The following is a 20,166-nucleotide window of genomic DNA, read 5'->3' on the forward strand; positions in this document are numbered from 1 at the left end:
AATAATGTTTCATGGCTGATGTTTGGCAACTCGAACCTTCAGCTCCCTCAAAAGATTTTCTGTGGGATTAAGGTCTGGAGACTGACTAGGACACTCCAAGACCTTCATATGCTTCTTCTTGAGCCAGTCCTTTGTTGACTTGGCTGTGTGTTTCAGATCATTGTCATGCTGGAATACACATCCACGACACATTTTCAATGCCCTGGCTGAGGGAATTCAAATTCAAATTCAAATTTTATTTGTCACATACACAGTCATACACAGTACGATATGCAGTGAAATGCTTGGACAACTGCTCGTGACCTAAAGAAAACAAAAAAGGAAAAGGCTATGAATAAGATGGGAAATAAATATGAAAAATTAAAAAGGGTAAATTTTACTAGGAAGGAATAAAATATAAATTAAGGTTAAAAATGAAATAGCTGTACAACACAAATTAGAATGAAGGGTAAATTTAACTGAGAAAGAATAAGATAAAATATATAAATTGAAGTTGAAAATAAAATAACTGTACAACAAAATACACAATACACAATATAGAACTATATAAGAATGTATGAAGAAATATAAATAAATATATACACAATAATAGCAGCTGTACAAATATTAACTGGAAATGAAGAATATAGTGTCCAGTGTTGTGCAATCCACATTATGTCTTCTGCAGTGCAAATATGCTTAAAGTGATTTAAGTGATGAAGTGAAAACAATGTCCAGAATGTCCAGTGTGTGTAAGAACTGTATGTGTGGGTCAGTACTGTGTGGTGGTGTGATTGAGAGACTGTATCGCTTGCGGGAAGAAGCTCCTCCTCAGTCTCTCTGTGTTGGTCTTCAGGGAGCGGAATCGCTTTCCTGACCTCAACAGAGAGAACAGTCTGTTGTTGGGATGGCTGAGGTCCTTCACGATCTTCCTGGCCTTGGTCCAGCACCGCCTGCTGTAGATTGAGTGCAGGTCAGGGAGCTCGGAGCGGATGGTGCGCTCAGCTCAGAACACACCCCTGGGGGGCTCCAGTGCTGAGAGTGGTGGAGGCTGAGACATGTCCGCCCATCCTTACTGCCTGTGGTCTGCCAGTTAGGAAGTTGGAGATCCACTGACACATAGATGAGCTGAGTCCCAGATGCTCCAGCTTGGTGGTGAGTGTGGAGGGAATTATGGTGTTAAATGCAGAGCTGTAGTCTATGAAGAGCATTTTAACATAATTCCCCCTTCTAGTGTCCAAGTGAGTGAGTGATGTGTGGAGGAGATGAGAGATGGCATCGTCTGTGGAACGATTTGGACGGTAAGCGAACTGTAGTGGGTCCAGTGTGTCTGGTAGTGAAGAAATGATGAAGTCTCTGACCAGGCGTTCAAAACACTTCATCACTACTGAGGTGAGGGCTACAGGGCGATAGTCATTGAGAGAAGAAGGGTGGGGTTTCTTCGGGACAGGAACAATGATGGACTCTTTGAAGCATGTGGGGATCACCGACTGAGATAAAGAGATGTTGAATATCTCAGTGAACACAGGAGCTAGCTGGTATGCGCAGTCTCTTAGGATACGACCTGGGATGCCGTCTGGTCCTGCTGCTTTCCTGGTGTTCACTCTTTTGAAGGCTCTCACCTAACCATCCTCCCTTTGATGCAGTGCAGTTGTCCTGTCCCCTTGGGAGAAAAACACTGACAAAGTAAATTGTTTCCACCTCCATGTTTGATGGTGCGGATGGTGTTTTTGGAGTCATAGGCAGGAACCTTGGAGTCATTTTTGACCAGGACATGTCCTTCAACGCACATATTAAACAAATATGTAAGACAGCTTTCTTCCATTTGCGCAACATCTTTAAAATTAGAAATATCCTGTCTCAGAGTGACGCTGAAAAACTAGTTCACACATTTAGTACTTCCAGGCTGGACGACTGTAATTATTCATTATTATCAGGATGTCCTAAAACTCCCTGAAAGCCTTCAGTTAATCCAAAATGCTGCAGCAAGAGTCCTGACAGGGTCTACAAAGAGAGAGCAGATTTCTCCTGTTTTGGCCTCCCTTCATTGGCTTCCTGTTAAGTCTAGAATTGAATTCAAAATCCTGCTCCTCACATACAAGGTCTTAAATAATCCGGCCCCATCTTATCTTAATGACCTTGTAGTACCATATCACCCTATTGGAGCACTTCGCTCTCGCTCTGCAGGCCTACTTGTTGTTCCTAGAGTATTTAGAAGTCGAATGGGAGGCAGAGCCTTCAGTTTTCAGGCCCCTCTTCTGTGCAACCAGCTTCCAGTTTGGATTCGGGAGACAGACACTATCTCTACTTTTAAGATTAGGCTTAAAACTTTCCTTTTTGCTAAAGCATATAGTTAGGGCTGGACCAGGTGACCCTGAATCCTATGTTGCAATAGACGTAGGCTCCCGGGGAATTCCCATGATGCATTGAGTTTTTCCTTTCCAGTCACCTTTCTCACTCACTGTGTGTTAAGAGACCACTCTGCATTGAATTATATCTGTTATTAATCTGTCTTTTATCCTGTCTTCCTTCTCTCACCCCAACCGGTCGCAGCAGATGGCCGCGCCCCTCCCTGAGCCTGGTTATGCCGGAGGCTTCTTCCTGTTAAAAGGGAGTTTTTCCTTCCCACTGTTGCCAAAGTGCTTGCTCATAGGAGGTCATATGATTGTTGGGTTTTTCTCTGTATCTGTTATTTTAGGATCTACTGTACAATATAAAGCGCCTTGAGGCGACTGTTGTTGTGATTTGGCACTATATAAATAAAATTGAATTGAAAAAATTGAATTGAATTGAATTTCTCCTCCTCCCAACATGGTGAGTTGAGTTGATGCCAAATAACTGAATTTTGATCTCGTCTGACCACAATACTTTCCCCCAGTCCTCATCTGAATCATTGAGATGTTCATTGGCAAACTTTAAACAGGCCTGCATATGTGCTTTCTTGAGCAGGGGGACGTTGCAGGCACTGCAGGATTTCAGTCCTTCACTTCTTAGTGTTTTACCAACTGTTTTCTTGGTGACTATCGTACCACCTACCTTGAAATCATTGACAAGTTCCTTCTGAGTAGTTCTGGGCTGGTTCCTCAACATTCTCATTATCACTGAAACTCCACGAGGTGAGATCTTGTGCGGAGCTCCAGAACAATGGAGACTGGCAGTTATTTTATGGTTCTTCCATTTGCAGATAATTGCACCAACTGTTGCCACCTTCTCACCTTGCTGCTTGGCGATGGTCTTGTAGCCCATTCCAGCCTTGTGTAGGTCAAGGTCAAGGTCAAATTTATTTATATAGCACATTTCAAACAGCCGATGCTGCACAAAGTGCTTAACAATATAAAAATGGTATTAAAAAGCAACAATGTAATACAATAATAACAGTAAAAAACAATAATAGGACAGTAAAAGAATTAAAACAATAACTAAACTAATTCAAATAAGACCAAAATGCTTGGGTCATAGTGTGTTAAAAGCCAGGGCATAGAAATGTGTCTTTAGTAATGATTTAAATTGCTCAAGTGTTTGTGCAGATCTAATATTTAAGGGGAGACTATTCCAAAGTCTGGGACCTGCCACAGAGAAGGATCTATCACCACGGGATTTGAGGTTAGTCCGTGGGATGGACAACATTAGTTTTGAGCTAGACCTCGTGGTTTTTCCTGGAGCATAGGCAGAGAGGAGCTCAGACAGGTAAGGAGGGGCTCGGGCATTAAGTAACTTAAAAACAAAAAGTAGAAGTTTAAATTGGATCTTGTAGGAGACAGGAAGCCAGTGTAAAGAAGCTAAAACTGGGGTTATATGCTCTCTTCATTTTTACAATATGAGGAAAGGGCGCCCAGAGTGCTGTCGACACATCCTTGGACCACTGACATCCTTGAAAAGCTCTTTGGTCTTGGTCATGGTGCAGAGTTTGGAATCTGGATAGATTGATTGCTGCTATGGACAGCTATCTTTTATACAGGTAACGAGTTGAGAAGGCTCCTAATGTCAACTCATTACCTGTATTAAGAAATCTTGCTGATACTTGTTTCCTTCATGAATATGCGAAGGAATTTATACCTTTACTGAAATGTGGATTTTTTTTGTTGTTAATGTTCTGTCTCTCACTGTTCAAATAAACCTATAGACTGATCATTTCTTTGTTATTTGGCAAACTCATAAAATTAGCAGGGGTTCAAATATTTTTGTCCCTGACTACAAAGTTAAGGTTTATAAAAACTGGACAAATTGATGGTAATAAAATACTCTGAGAAACCTCTGGTTTCAACAGCTGATATCCAGAACCTGTGAATGTTAAATATGGTCTTTCTTGCTTTGTGATACTCTGTCAGACTTTTACTGCATCCTGAGTTAATGTTTGCCGGGTTTTTCCTTTCTAATTTTCCATATAGGGAAACGCATGACTTGGGTTGCAATTAGATGACTGACTTGTGTGATCGAGAAAATGTAAAAACTTTTTACCTTCAACATTTTATTGGTTGCTTTTAGTGCCATCTGCTATACAGTACTACCTCTGCAACAATCATTCTTACACACACACATATGTGAAAATGGCAATAAAAAGTAATATGCCATGCCAATAAGCTATTTTTCTCACTGCTGAAGTAATCATGGCATGTAATGTAAATACCTAAATAACTTAAATAACTGAAAATTAAGTACCGTAGATGTAATATGTTGAGCTGATCTCTGAATAGGTCCACCCAGAGTAGCTACTTACTCCACAGCCACTACAAAACAGGCTACTACTGCAGTCCTGTGGTAATGAAAAGATGCGGCCCCTAGGTGACAGCACAGGCACAAGTACCGCGCTGAGATTTTATACTCGGCGTAAAGAAAACAGCATACAAAGGGTGTACAAAGCATGCTTCTCGTTACACCACAAATGATCAAATTATGGTGGCTAAAACTTTAGAATAACAGAACTGCTTCCATCCAGAGATTTTCCTGGTAGTCTGCTGTTTTCTTTCTTTCACGTTTGGATCACTTAGTGCGGCATTTTATCAAACAAAGCATTCAAAACTGATTATGAAACAAGCTTATTTTAATTTAGTTGATAGTTATAATAAAGACTTGAGAATGAGAAAAAATATATTTATTATTTAGGCCTCTTTAGTGGTCATGGGGGACTATAATAAAACTAAGTTGGTGTTTTGTTGTGGGTTTTTTTTTTTGGAAAGATATAATAAATACCAACTACACGGAACAATTTATTGTTTGCTTATATTGGTTTGAATTATTTCACCAACACATAACGTCAGATTTGCTAAATTGTAGATTTTTCCCCCCCTCCACCCTTAATTTTTGTTTTACTCAAGAACGTAACAACAAAATTTATATATTAGAAAATCTTTATTTTTTAACAGTAGCACACGATTTTAAATTAAGGTCTTATTGTTGGAATTAAATGAATCTGAGGGAAAATGTGTCATTCCACCATTTTTTAAAAATCGATTAAACAGGTGTCAGACCACAGGTAGACGTCTTTCCCCCCCCCTCCCCAGATCAAGATATATCAGCTGCATTCTTAACCACACAGCAAAGACACTTTGATCTGTTCTTTAGTTTAAGCTAAAATCTTCTGGAGATCAGATAACAGGGACTATACACCTTAAAAAGCTTCAGTGGCTTTTGAAAGCAGATTCTTGTGGTCACCCCGAGGCGCTGTGGCTTTAGGGCTGGGCTGGAATTGCCTAATCTTGAATTTTCCATACTTCTTTTTTTTCCACGTATTCATTAATTTTATCCTCCGTAACTTTATTTTTATTTATTTTTTTACACTCAAAACTAGAATACAATGATAAGTTTAACTGTAGTACTGTCTCGGTTATAAGTCTAATTCTGTGCATCAGTATATGTTTGTTTTCCTCAGTGTTTTTTTTTTTTTTTAGTCTTTCGTACCAGCTTTCCTCATATTAATAAATTAATGTACACGTTGTTTTACACAAACCGTATATGCAAATTTCCATAAACGGTTTGGCAATAAATTTTGATTTGTCCACTCAGGTGCAGTTCATTAGAGTGCGCATGCGTCCTGCGCTGCAGTCAGGTGAAGTCGGCAATGTAAAACTCATGGTTTCACTCATTCGCTGCAGCTCAGCGGGATTACTGCGACTGGAGCCTTGCAGATGTCTGTACTGGAGAGGATAGACTGGAGGGTGAGTTGGCTGCCTCCTGTATTTTCCCTCTTACAGATGATCTAATTTGACCAAGCCTGTATCGTGTTTATCGCTTTTGTTTTATTACTTCCCACCATAACAAGGAGTTAAATTGGGCTGGTGCTGTTCGGGCCTGAGTCCCGACACACTCCTCACAGAGCTCCGTAGACGATCAGCCTCACTTAATCTTAATATAGGTTAGTTTAGAGTCCGTTTTTACAGCCACACTCTTAAAAATTTGAACAATGAATTCATGCACTTCCACCTCTGTCATTAAATTTAACAAGCCTGACTAATTACAGCTGTAGGGTATAAAATGGCAACTTTCAAATATCACAAGCTTCACAGGGTTTCCCGTAAAAGTCACCTTGCAGATCAGCTCCCTGTTTTGTCAAAAACCACCTTGAAGATCAGGTCCCTGTCAGAAGGCGCAGGCATTGGGAGATTGTTGCGTGCGAGAGGCCACGGAGTGAGAAATAAGGGTGAAAAACGAATGCAAATTGGTTGACATCCTGCTTGAACAGGACGGAGGCCTGTGGGATTATCTTTTAACCTTCGCTGATTTAACTAGTAGCTTCCAGTTAAAATAACCTGAATATAAAAGGAATTTAAATTGCACCATGTTTGAGTTTGAGTGAACTACGGCAACAATAATATCCAAGCATATGAAAAGGCTAATGTAAAATGTAAACTTATAATTCTAATGCACTTATTAAAAAAGACTAAACTTATTCGTTTAATATCTACATCAGTGGAAGACTAACAGGAAGAGTAAACTTACGGAGGGTCTTTCTTACACTGATCACTTTAAAAACAGTCTTGTTCAGAGTAGAATAAAAACGTAACCCTAGTTTAGGCTATATTAAGTCAAATTATAGCAATCATAGATCTACTCGTAAATATATATTTATTGTCTAATTTAATACGTTTGCATTGTGCAAACGTGCGCTCTCGTTAACCTTAAGACTGAGTCCCTCCTTATATAGCCTAAACCTTTACAGCAGCCATTTGGACACGACGTGGTAAGTAACTACAGGTGTTACTAATTACAAAATCTTCATTAATGTCATTAGTAGCGGCTGTGGTTGGACACTGCTTCACGTCAAAATGGTTGCTGCGGAAAAGGGCAGTTACAAATTCGTTTTTATCCCCAGCTTAAAGTCGCACGGCGCTATATGCGCTTTTTGAATAACCTGTGATTAATGCCAATAATAACAAGGTTTAACTCATCAGAAACTTTGAGTATTTTCGCTTGAGGCTACTGGATTACAAACCAGTGGAGCTGCTGATGGTTAAAACTGAAATAAAGGATGAAATGATTTTTCAGTAAAATTGCTGATAGGGTACTTTTTCCACCTCTTCAATAGTTTCTGCAAACAGTTTAAGTTATAAATTTTAAATTGAATTTTTTTTGGGCGGGGGATTACAAGAGTAGATTTTCCGCCCAGTAAAGTTTATATATATTTCTTTCCTTTTTTTTCTTCAGTTATGAACACATATTGGAGCAACTTCAATATTACTGTGATCTCCAATAGGGTTGTTCACTTAGTTGTTTACTCACTTAGTTAGTAGACCTATCAATACAATGCAAATTTTGGGTGTTTAAAATCAGTTCATAAACCAGCTTTGAACTATATTTCTTAAGTCTGGGATCAAAGCAAACAGGCAGATCACTAGGCAGAGCTGAGTCATTGGCTTCTGTGACACTTTGAATGTGTCCGGGCACGGATTCATTTTGTCTTCACACCTGACATCAGCTGAGTCGGCTGTCATTAAAATGACAGGCTGAGCATCAGGATTTTTCAAAACCTTACCGGTCGGCCAAGCGTGACTAACTTTCTTAGGTCCGTCCTGTGCCTGTTTCAACACAGAACAACATTTTAAATAGGGCATTTAAAAATAAATAAATAAATAAATTGTGCTTGGCATGACAAAAAGGGGCGGACTATCACAGCTGGGTGGAGAGAAGCCACGGGATGTCCGCACGTTAAATTCACAAATTAAAATCTGACACGTACTGGTTTACGTATCAATTGATAATGCAAAACAACGTGATAAAATACTAGAGCAGCCTCGGGGTGGCATAATACGATTTGAAGAACTGATAACAGGTGTTATTTTTATATCATGTATTTCCCCCCTCAAAGTCTGTCCTACTTGTCTTTTGATTAAAACCAGAGTTCAAAGAGCCCTCCTTCCGAGATACTATAAAGCTCAACAAAAATTTAAATGAAGTTAAGAAAGGGCTGCTTGCCGAAATCCTTTGAGCTTTGGAGCTTTTTGAGAGAATAATGCGGCTAAGCCCTTGGGCTTATTGCGGTTTGAAACGTACCACTGATATGAAACATCAAAATGTCACGGGCCTGTTGGAATACCTGTTACTGAATTAAGCATACAAACTGTAAGTACGCCTTGTCGTGGGAAAAAGGCGATCTTTAAGATTATAAAATTATCCAGTCGGTCAAAGCATAACCACAAGGTTTTAGGAATAAAAGGGAAACACACAGTAGCTTGGCTCAGTTTCCTATCACTGCATTTATGCGTAGTATGTATGCAGGCCAATAATAATTGACCTACATACTACTGCTACTACTACTACTACCACTAATAATAATAATAATAATAATAATAGGCTTTTACTTTTAGTGGTGGTGGTTTTAAGAACACGAATGTTAACTTTTGTTTTTTTGTTTTTACCTCAAATTAAGACGTTCTCCTGAGAAAGCTATTAAAATTAGCAGCTCAAACCGAGCAAAGTGATTGGTCTCTAGAGGCAATACACTGTGTAAAGCCTGCGTATACTACATTACAAGGTCTCGTCAAGAAGCTCTCATTAACGTACAGCAGTAACTGCAACGTTTTCACAGGTTCTGTCTCGTAGTCGTAATATTTTACATGAGCACATTGTCCTGCAGTTCAGTAAAGTGCAATTTTGTAAATATATAAAACTCAAGAAATCATTTCTTTGATGGCTAACAGATCTCTGCCCAATGAATCGCTTTAAAGCCCAAGAATATAATCATTAAACAGAACACAGTGCCCTGTAAAATTAAAGGTTCAACTACCCATGGGCCCGAGGAGATAAAAGAAGTAAAAATGTTAATGAGAAGCAGCATTTGCTGCAAGACACGAGGAATAGGTAAAAAAAAAAAAAAAAAGAGAGAGAGAGAGGGGAAAATGGATATAGACTACACTGGGGATGTTTAATCCTTTTAATATTTGACGCCGTGCAAAGACGCGCTACAGACGGACCGAATTTTGATTGGACAATCACCCCGCCAATCAGGATTTTTTATTTTTATTATTTTTTTCCAATTCACTGACATCATCGGACAGGGTGACGCCCACTGTAAGTGGCTGTGCAGATATAGTGAAATGCTCATGTTTGCACTGAACAGCACTGTTTTGTCCATAAGAGGGAGTCAAGTTTCTTATGAACCGGTTTCGCCCACTTTCACAACAGAAGTACTGAGCGCCTTGGCAGGAAAGGGGGGGAATATTGCCTGACAACGATTATTTTTCTCTCATAGTGGCTGTGGAAACTCATATCTGTAGTTGGATACTCAGTCGGTAGGTCAGTTCGCCCTTCAGCCTTCGCCTACAACTTTGCCTCCTGCTGCAGCTGAAGAATAAGCGGGTTCATGACCACCAGGAAGCTGTTAATTTCTTCATACCTGGATTAACTCGCGGGCTTCTTTCCCCCCCATTTTTTTTTTTTTTTCTTTTACACTTTTTTTTTTTTTTTTTTTTAAATTTGCAATAAAGAGACTTTTTCCTCAGCCAAAATGTTGTGGAAATTAGCCGACAACGTAAAATACGAGGATGACTGTGAGGTGAGTTTCGTAAGAGATGGCCTCCACTAAGTGAGATCAGTGGCACCGAATTTAACGGCAAGAAGTGGGTGCTGACTTTTAATCCTTTGGGCTGAAATAATCACGGTAAAATTTCGGAAGGTGACTCATTAGAAGCAGCATGATGTGCTGCACCAAGGGAGAAAGGTTAGAGTAAAGTTTCGCGAAACAGTGAAAACAGGATGTCGTTGTCAGAGTTAAAGCGGGCTGTGATTCCTTATAAAATTAAAGTGGGGTCGTGTTCTTATTATTGTTACTCTATATACAAAATAAAATATGATAATAATAATAATAACAATAATCTGAGACGCTGATTGCTGCTGAGAATATTTGCATATGCTTGCAATGGCCACTAAGTACTAAGAAAAATTCCAAATTAACGGTCTCCGTTATTGTTTTATCCCGTCTAATTCCCATTTTTCAGTAGACATCGTGCCAGCGAATAATCTGACATTTTATCTCCTTGAGTGACAACCTGCCATGTTGTTGGCATCTTTCTCAGCCGCTTTGTCTCCTCCATTCCTTAGGAAAGGCACGATAGTAACAGCAATGGGAACCCACGGCTGCCTCACCTGCCGGCGGTCAGTCAACACCTCTACAGCCCGTCTACTTCCCTCTCACACTCGGCCAGTTCAGACTTCCAGCCCCCTTACTTTCCTCCTCCCTACCAGCCTATCTCGTACCCGCAGTCTAGTGACCCCTACTCTCACCTCGGGGACCCTTTCAACATCAACTCCATACACCAGTCGCCATCGTCGAACCAACAGCAGCCGTGGCCTGGGCGGCAAGGCCAGGAAGGGCTCGGCGCACACGGGAGGAGCGGACTCGCGAGTCAGATCCTAGGCTTGGAGGGAGGCTCGTCAGGGGTTAGGAGGGAAGGGTTCCGCCGACCGGAGCTGCTGTCTCCACACGCTCACAGTCTAGAGTCGTCGGTTATTGGCGATAATATGGGAATGCATGACATGGGACACGGACTGGATGATGTTCAAGTAAGTGGATTAGATTTATATAATCACTTGACATTATACTTTTTAGGCAGAGGCGCGCAAAGACTGAGGCTTTGTGCTTAAATGGTTGTGTGAATGCAGTCGAAGTAGTGAATATACTGAAAAGTCGTAAATGGATCCATTATAGTGTGTTTTATTGCACTCGCCTGTCATATGGAGATTTAAAATCTCCTAAATGTTAATATAACCAAAGGCCACATATATTCAAAATGCTTCCAAGTTAAAGGTGCGGTAGTATAAAATGTTTTTATTATAAAATGGAACATATTACATTATATGCTTTGCATGAAAGAGACAGACGATGATTACTAATATCGAGAAAATACCCACCTTAGGAAAAAATAGTCTAGCTCAAGCATCTTATCAAAACAGAGCAATGTATGTGTTTACTTACTGCTGCTTCTTTTCTTTGTTATCAGCAAGTAGACGACCACAGTATAATTATGGCAGATCAGACCGTCATCAAAAAAGGTGAGTTGTGACATTTTATTTATTTATTTAGACTTTTTAACTGTTAGAGCAATTAAAAAAGAAAACTGAAGAGGAATGCTTTTGTACAGCAAAATATGTGGTAATTACTAAAAAATGCTGGACCTTCATTTGTTGAACTCTATATACTTGGAAATGACATACTTCTATAGTGGCATGTCAGGGCACTCAGTGAGAGAGTAAGGAAAGGAGGCGTCTTCTGTTTGTACTTACACTGCATACAATGATAATCCATGCGATGCACTTATTTAAGCCCGATGTGATCCTTAGCCTATTCTGTTGAAGGTGCTTGAATGGATGCCCAGTGGGAAAGAACTGATCCCTTTCATATTCATCAGGCTACAGCTGACATGACATGGAAATTGAGCAATCTCACAAACTGTGTTGACTGTGAGTTCCAAAGCTTTGGATCATCTTTAGGCGTGTTAAGCTCGCAATTGCAGCTCTTTTCAGTTCATGTTAGCAGGAAATTATGAGTTGGTCTTGAAGCTGTGTTTGGCTCTGCAGAACCAGCTTTTGGGTGGGTGTGGCATTAGGCTTGCATGTGAAGGACAGTTTAGTAATTTGTTGAGACTTGAACTGTTTTGAGGGAGAAACTTATTCCTGCTGTTTTGTCATCAGGGCTCTATTAAACAGACTTAAAGTGAAAGATGAACCCAAGGAACATCATGTTATTATGAACAGTATGTGGACAGTGGACAAGTAGAAAATATAATTTGCTTAAGTAGAGTTAAGTTTCATTTTAAAATGTAAACGTCACGCCTTAGTTTCTTGTTCATATGCATGTTAAACATCAAAGTAAAATTGATGTTTTTGATTTGCTGACAATGTCATATTTTGCAGTACAGTCCCAAAGTTTTATTCTTTGAAAGCATACTAGCAATTATAGGGTTGCTTTGTAATATTGCAATATTACAGTACATAACAAGCAGCACGACATTTGCAGAGTGCAATAAACCAAACAGTCTGCATTTGTTACGTAAATCAGTGATTGCTTATTATACTGTTCCCAGGCTCAAGGGCACGCTATGGGCAATCTAGGGTTTCCACTTGTAAACAATGGCATGTCATTCCCAGTGATTTGCCGGAGAGGAGATTTAAAGCACTGATGTGACTTTGTCATTTCTGTCTCAGTATTAGGACTTCGAGGTGGCAGGAACCTTGATCGCTTACAGAGGACTTATTATCAGGGGGGAATTTTCGCGGGTGAGGATGAAGATAGCTGTTTTTGTTTTGTAGTGTGCTGTACTGTTTTGTTTGTCTGTCAGTGCTTTTGTTGTGGGATGACATTTAAAAAAAAAAAAAAAATCACAATGTCTAGCTCGATCAAAGACGGTGAGACCAATCAATTCACGGTTCCGAGGTTGTGGCTTAGATGAGTGACGGTCTGTATGTGCGTACCTGTTTGTGGATGGTGTTTGACGTGAGGGCATCATAGCTGTTTAACCATCAGGCATCCGATCTTTCCAAAACCACACATTTCAAAAGGCTTTAGAAGTTTTTTTTCTTGTATATTTTGGCACAGCAGAGACTGGCTTTCCTCATTGGAGGAGAGCAGCACACGCATACTTCTGCTCGCTTTTCCGCACAAGACACAGAAAGATCAGAGCTTATGCACATAAACAGGAAACGTACAGATTGGTTTGTCTGATTTATTTTTATTTTTTATGGACCGTAAGTCTGGAATAAAGATTGACAGTAATTAACAAATCTGACTGCCCAACCACAATCTGTTTTTATGTTCTTTTGCACTACTTTAGTATTTAGCTTACAAACATTATTTTCCTCACTCTCCAGGGCCTGTCACTCTGCCTAAAGGAAACGCACTGGGTCTTCCCTTCCAGAAAGAGTCCCTGCTGGGCATGGTGTCAAATCCCACAGAGGTGTTTTGCTCCGTACCAGGCCGTCTTTCCTTGCTGAGCTCCACATCCAAGTACAAGGTTACTGTGGCTGAAGTCCAGAGACGTTTGTCACCCCCAGAATGCCTCAACGCATCGCTCCTGGGAGGCGTTCTGCGCAGGTCAGGGCTCGGTCTCATTCCACGTCACAGCTAGACAGTATTCTCTTTTTCCTTGTGGTTCGTAAAAATCTTTAACATGACACGTGAATACATTTCTATTGATTCACAAAAAATAGGATTAACTAATCAAAAATGATTTCAGTTGTTCAAAATTTCTGGTTTCTGCAAACTGTTAAGACTTTTATTATCTCAAAAATAAACCATCATTAAGCTGTGGAAGGCGTGGAGCAAGTGATCTGTAGGCTAAAGCTTAGTAGCCCATGGGAAAGGCTCTTTTTAAAAGCACAGCTTGACTCTGTTGCTCCGGCTCATCATTTTTCCTCTTTTTTTCTTTATTTTTTGCAAGGTTTGTGACATTCTGTGTTGTGTGCAATTTTGGTTCAGTGCTTCCATTGGGGATAGGTTGCGTCAACATTGTTAGTACCTACCTATTGTGTTTGTGTGCCTGTATACGTGATTGCGAATGTTAAACTGTGCCAGAGCAGTTGACCTTATGGCACACATGGTAGTGCAGCAGTCTGTTGAGGGACTTTGAGGTTACAGTACATGGTTAACACTCCTGACTGGAGCATTTTGTACTTGGAGTGCATGTTTACCACTTCCCATGTGCCTGTATTAATGCTGACATGCAGCCACAGACCCACATATACAATCTCTTTTTTTTTTTTTTTTTTTTTTTTTTTTTTTTTTTGTCTTTCTTAAAAGTAGGTCACACAGCAATAGGACTATCGTTAGTAGTGGGACAAGAGGGAGAAGGGGTGGGGGCACTCAAACACACATGTCTCTCCAAAGATGCGCCCCTTCTCACCGACCACTGAGGGGGAGAGCTTGTCTGCCAGTCATGCAGAAAACTGAATTGGCTATGGCAAGTGGAGAGTTCAAGAGCTTCTGAAAATGCATTTATGAGTTATACCTCTCTGCTGTGCTTTTGAGTGGAACATGAATTGTTTCAATATTTTATTTTAGGTCAAGAGAATCTTCTTGTAATTTATTTTCAGAAGTGTTTGAGACTATACACATGAATGTGTATTACACAGGTGTACAGTACATATCTTCTAACTCTTGGTATTTCTTTTAATTTATGGTCTCAAGGGGGATCAAATAAATAGTCATAAATGACACAATCTTTTAAAACTCCACTGATAATTTGATGAAAATGTCAAGACAATGTGTGAATGACCTCAATTTCTTTTTCTCTTTATACAGAGCCAAGTCAAAAAATGGAGGCCGTTCTCTGAGAGAAAAGCTGGACAAAATTGGGCTTAACCTGCCTGCAGGAAGAAGGAAGGCAGCTAATGTCACTCTACTTACCTCGCTAGTAGAAGGTATGACACATCAGTCATTTGCCCACAGTCAATTCTCGCACTATAATTACGGTTTGCAGTGGCTGGAATGTCGCGTTAGAAGTATGAGAATGTGGGAATGTCAGTGTATTGGCATTGGTATGTGTGTGTTTCACTTCTTGTGGAAAGGGTAACTAAAGGCAATGTAACTGCAACCCTTTTTTTTTTTTTTTTTTTTTTTTCCTGTGTTTAATGTGCCAGACTGTCAGCTACACATTATTTGGTGAGTCATAGTGGTTTGGAAAATTTAGCCAAAATTAGGTTGACTGAACTCATATAGTGTATAAAAGACTGAGATGACCATTTTCCATCTGAAATACTCAAAAGAAACAACAAACCTCAGCACTAATTCTGTTACTCCATTGAGCATGTTGTCTTGTATTACCTAGTGTGCAAAGTCACCTCTGAAACTCAGTTGTGTTAGGGAAAATTAATTGTTCCTGTTGATGGAAAGAATACTACCAGGTCATACAGCCCTGATTTTTATTGTGACTGTTTTCTGTTGCTGTATAGTTTGAATGACAACGGCAGTCATACCTCAGTCAGTGACATTTGATTCTATCATCCCAGTATCACTTTAATCACATTTACCTGCCGCTGGCTATAGAAAGATATTATTTTATTTTTTTTCCCTCTCTCACTCCCCACATGCCGAATTTTTATAAATGGGGTGATGATTCTGTGCAGGAAGATGACTGGAGGCCTGTGTTATTTAGAGACCTTCAAAGCTGAATTAAGCCTTGTTATCTTGTGTTCGGCTTGCCAGGAGGGCCAGCTGACCTTAAAGCTTGTGCTTCTGAATAGCTGCCAGCATTTGAAGACTTGTACATGTCTATCAATAAGCGGTGTTGTTGGAATCTCGGGGCCAGTTTTGGTAGCATTTATTCAAATAATCCCTTTATGAACATGCAAGTCGAGCCACCCTGAAGACAAAAATGTATCAATCTGCATAGCTCTTCTTACCTAGAGTTGGAAGAATGACTGCAGATGATTATTCTGCAGTTCAGCTGCTTCACTTCTTGTGCCTTCATGCTTGTGTATATCTGTTTGAAAATGGGACTATTCATGTAATGCTCTTAAACTAGTAAATTGTTCTGCTCCTGGACAGCTTAACAATCTAGTATGTCAAAGGATATGTTGTTATAAATATATTTATTCACAAGTATTAATTTGTGGTTAGCAATAAAGTTGCAACTTGAGTGTTTTCTTGGATCTACAGAAAACCTTTTTTTTTTTTTTTTTTTTTTTTTTTTTTTCCTTATATGTAATATTATCTTTTTCTTTTTTGTCTTAGGTGAAGCTGTTCATTTAGCAAGAGACTTTGGTTATGTGTGTGAGACCGAATTCCCTGCAAAGGCAATTGCTGAATACCTGGGTAGGCCACATGTGGAGCGGAATGAGGTTAACTCGCGCAAGAACATGCTCCTTGCTGCCAAGTAAGTGTATTTTCAATCATTGTTTTAATTTGCATGCATTTAAACACCTAGCAAAGTGGGATGTAGCAAGACAACCTTTTTTCAAAAGCTGGTTTTAAAGTATTTGATCAATAGAAAGCTGTATTTTCGAAATCATCTGAAGTATTATCCATTTTCCAATTAGGTCACAAATCTGTACATATTTCACATCCTTAGTTATTCTGCTTCTCTACCTACAGGCAAATCTGCAAAGAGTTTACTGATCTGCTCACTCAGGACCGCTCACCTTTGGGCAACGCTAGGCCCGCTCCCATTCTGGAACCTGGAATCCAAGGCTGCCTGACTCACTTCAGTCTCATCACTCATGGCTTTGGCTCTCCAGCCATCTGTGCTGCCATGACCTCGCTTCAGAACTACCTGAATGAAGCGCTCAAACAAGTGGACAAGATGTACCTGAGCTCTGGTAGCGACACCCAGGGATCCTCAGACAGTGGAAGTAAATCTACTGACAAAATGGACAAGCACAGGAAATGAGAGCTTAAAGGAGAATCCCTATGAACTTGAGATTCCCAGAGTCCCTTAATCTTGCTGCCCCGACTTCCCTTTTGGACCTTTTTAAAAATCAATATTTGGTATTGTCTTTTTGAGAGCTGCATTTGTGTGTGAATGTGTGTGCTCACACTGTAAATTTATAGTTTGACAGGTTGGGGATTTTTAACAGCCTGTCACAGCAGGCTACAAATCAGTTACTGTTGGCATGTGTGTTGAATGCTCTGGATTTGTCCTAATGGGAGCCCGCTCTGTGAAAGAGTAAAGCCCTTTTCAGACATGGCATGTGTGGCTTCTTCTGTCTGCTAAAGCAACAGGATTGTCATTTAGTGATAGTTCACTTCTATATTAATGTTTGTCTTGCCTTCATTCACACAAACCAGTAAGAGGAGAGCAGCATGGCATGTGTTATTTTTCACACGTGCAAAAGATTTGTTTTTGGCAACAAGTCCTGCCATTATGAACTGGTAAGGTTTGTGCATTCAGTTCTCTCTACATTTGCCACGGACAGCAGGGTCTGTGATGCATGCAAGTCGGGGAGAAAAGGAAAAAAGTATACATTTATGTTCATATTGCTGTTTAGCACAGTTGCTATTTGTCATAAGCTAGTGAAACTACAGCCATGACTTTTACAGAGAAGTTACCAGGGTGTACATTCATACACCAAAGTAATGCGATAAAATACTGTTAAATTCCTAGCAAGGAGTACATGCCTAAAAAGGGGATTAATACATGCCGCATCATGCTAGCCACTATGCAGTTACATACAGTTGCTAGTGGCCTACTGCTATAACCACAGGGCCTGCATTTTGTTGAAGAAGATGAGGGGAAACAAAATGCATTCTGCGACTATTTTTCCACCTCCCTTGTCTTTCTCTTTTTTTTTTTTTTTTTTTTTTTTTTTTTTTTCCCCCCTCATCTTCCCTAGAGGACATCATTTCAAGATGACTTTCTGTGGCTGTGAATTCCTCTCAGTTTTCTCCATCCTGCTCAGTCTGGGGGCAAATCCAGTTATTTCCTGTGTCTCAATTGACTTGCAAAGGACAGTTATGTGTGAGAGAAAATCTACTTAGTTTTCTTTATTTTTGTGCTTTAGTTGTACCATTAATTCAGAATGGATCCAGTGTTATTGTGTTTTTGTTCATGGGAGTTGATTTGAAGCTTTGAAGCTAGATGAGAAAAGACAGTTGGTTTTCTCATCTCAGCCTGTGCTCTTTCAGAAACCAAAAACTTTAAAGTGCCCCCATTATGCCAATTTAGAGGCTCATTATTTTATTTTTGTGGTTGTATACTGCTACAGCACATCTCTTCACCCTCTGAAACACTCAGTATTACTGGCTGCATTAGGTTTTAGTTGACTGCTTATTCTTTTTTTTTTTTTTTGAGGGCATGCCAAACTAGCTGCTAGGTGTGCATTATGGCACCATGTTACATAGTGATGTAAATAACAAAAAGAAAAGTCTGGACTTCAAATTATGCATTTCAAGCAGTTTAGCAGCACTGGTTTTTGCAGGAGAGAATAACTCACTTTGATGTGGACTTTGAAAACCCTTTTTCTCATGTGCAAAAATGATTTAACAGACTACATGATAGATAAAATCCCAGAATGCATAGCAGGGGCACTTTGAATTTGCTATGACAGAAGCCTCCTCAGTGTTTGTGGATTACAGGCGTTGCCATGGATCCATTGTTACTCAGTCTTACAACACATACAGTACATAGTCGTGAGAATTTATTTTGTTTGTTTGCTTTTACTTAATTTTTTGTGAACAAGTTATTCATTAAAATAACATCCAAATTGACACTAACCTACCAACAAGCTCACTTCTGCCAGGTTGTGTGTTGGTTGTGAGAATGCGTGCGTAAATGTAAATATTTCTTTTAAAAAAAAAAAAATGTTTTTAGAAATTAAATTCCAAGCATAGAATTTTATCCAGTGTCTTGTCCTGGATGTAAATATTTTCTAATTTATGTTGTAATTTAATGGGCTTGTGTAAATAATGGTATCAGTTTGGTGCATAGCTTAACTTTTTATGAAGATGTGTTAAACTTTTGTAAATCAGTTAGGGTTTTTTTTTTTTAATTTTTTTTTTTTTATATAAACTAGACTTTAGAAAGTGGGGATGATATACATTTTTGAAAATATGTTTAAAAAAAAATGCTGTTTTTAAAGTTTCAGGAAAAAAAATAAATGACAGCCTCAAGCCTGATTTAGTGAGTCAGTAATGTTGCCTAGGCCACACACTTACTATTTTTTTTTTCTTTTTTTTTTTTCTTAATGGATAGCACTTTTGTTCTGTAGCCTCTTTTTCAGCAATATCACACAGATGATGGTTAAGTCATGTGTTGAAAAACTTTCCTATTAATAAACGGCAAAGAAAATCCCCTACTAAACTAATGAGAACAGTAGCCATCATTATGTGCTCTCACTTAGCTTCACAAATAAGCTGTGTTGCTCAGTAAAAGCACAGACCTCAAAAGTACATCATGTGATGAACAAAGAAGTGCAGCTTAGAGAGGACAAATGGGTTGTTTATGTTAAACTGGGACAACTATTGAATCGACTGTACTAACCGTTCAGCATTCAACGTCTATCCTCTGCAGCTTCCCAATATTTCCTTTACATATGTTTGGAGCAGGTGAGCCATTAAGCCTACTTGCAAGTTTCTTGGGGAATAATGAGATGCAAATTTGTGGCTGCAGCAAAGAATTTAGTTAAGAGAAAAGGAAGTTATGCAGAACAGTCTACTTGTTTCATCATCACTTGTCTGTTCAGGCCTTGCTAATTTCAGAGGTTCATCTGTTTGTTTCACGTAGGTATGAGGGGCCGTACAAGCCAAAATTCATTCTTTCGCTCTCACATACATATACTTTCACTCTCACATAGTTTTATTTTAATTTTTATATTTAGATATTTTTATTCTCATGTTTACACATATTTAACACACATTGCAATATTGTGCTCTCTTATACATGTATTTTAATGTACATATTTTCACTCTAACATACTTGCATTTTCATTTATGCATTCCTACATTTTGCTCTCATTTACATGCATTCAATATGCATTTAATCTCACAAATAATATATGTATGTAAGAAGAGAATGCATACATGTCTGAAGAAAATATATGTATGCAAGAGAACAATGTATGTGAATGAAAGAGTATAGTAGAAACGGAAGGCTGGGTGTCTGTATCGCTATGATTGGCTGAGAAGCACGCGCGGGTCACTTTCAAGTGTCTGACTGCATCGAGTTCTTCAGCAAGCTATCTATGGCGTTATTTTTGTGCCACTATTCTGAGCGCACGTAAAAAATTTGGGCGCAAGTAAAAAAAAAAGTTTGCAGGTGCAAGTGT

General features: G+C 39.3%; 1 protein-coding gene across 4 annotated transcripts; it reads left to right on the forward strand.

Moving 5' to 3' along the window:
- Positions 1 to 5,995: 5,995 nt before the first annotated feature.
- On the forward strand, positions 5,996 to 19,202 carry tfap2c (transcription factor AP-2 gamma (activating enhancer binding protein 2 gamma)). 4 transcript variants are annotated; one of them, XM_040007585.1, is made up of 8 exons: positions 5,996 to 6,134; positions 10,513 to 10,974; positions 11,412 to 11,463; positions 12,616 to 12,687; positions 13,279 to 13,501; positions 14,708 to 14,826; positions 16,139 to 16,280; positions 16,499 to 19,202. In XM_040007585.1, exons 1-8 carry the CDS (start codon positions 6,105 to 6,107, stop codon positions 16,791 to 16,793), a joined length of 1,395 nt encoding a protein of 464 aa, XP_039863519.1. In that variant the 5' UTR covers positions 5,996 to 6,104; the 3' UTR covers positions 16,794 to 19,202. The 4 variants fall into 4 exon arrangements, with proteins under 4 accessions (XP_039863519.1, XP_039863531.1, XP_039863518.1 ...); XM_040007584.1 differs by lacking the exon at positions 5,996 to 6,134 and adding an exon at positions 9,594 to 9,967; XM_040007597.1 differs by lacking the exon at positions 12,616 to 12,687 and having other exon boundaries at positions 5,998 to 6,134.
- Positions 19,203 to 20,166: the final 964 nt, after the last annotated feature.

This window comes from Simochromis diagramma, unplaced genomic scaffold (assembly GCF_900408965.1).
Source record: "Simochromis diagramma unplaced genomic scaffold, fSimDia1.1 OVJJ01000320.1, whole genome shotgun sequence".
NCBI lineage: Eukaryota > Metazoa > Chordata > Actinopteri > Cichliformes > Cichlidae > Simochromis > Simochromis diagramma.

Coding starts and splice junctions, on each gene's coding strand:
- tfap2c (XM_040007584.1), top strand. CDS start 9,920: ATGTTGTGGAAATTAGCCGACAACGTAAAATACGAGGATGACTGTGAG. Junction 13,502..14,707: donor CTGGGAGGCGTTCTGCGCAG/GTCAGGGCTCGG, acceptor CTCTTTATACAG/AGCCAAGTCAAAAAATGGAG. Junction 14,827..16,138: donor ACTTACCTCGCTAGTAGAAG/GTATGACACATC, acceptor TTTTTGTCTTAG/GTGAAGCTGTTCATTTAGCA.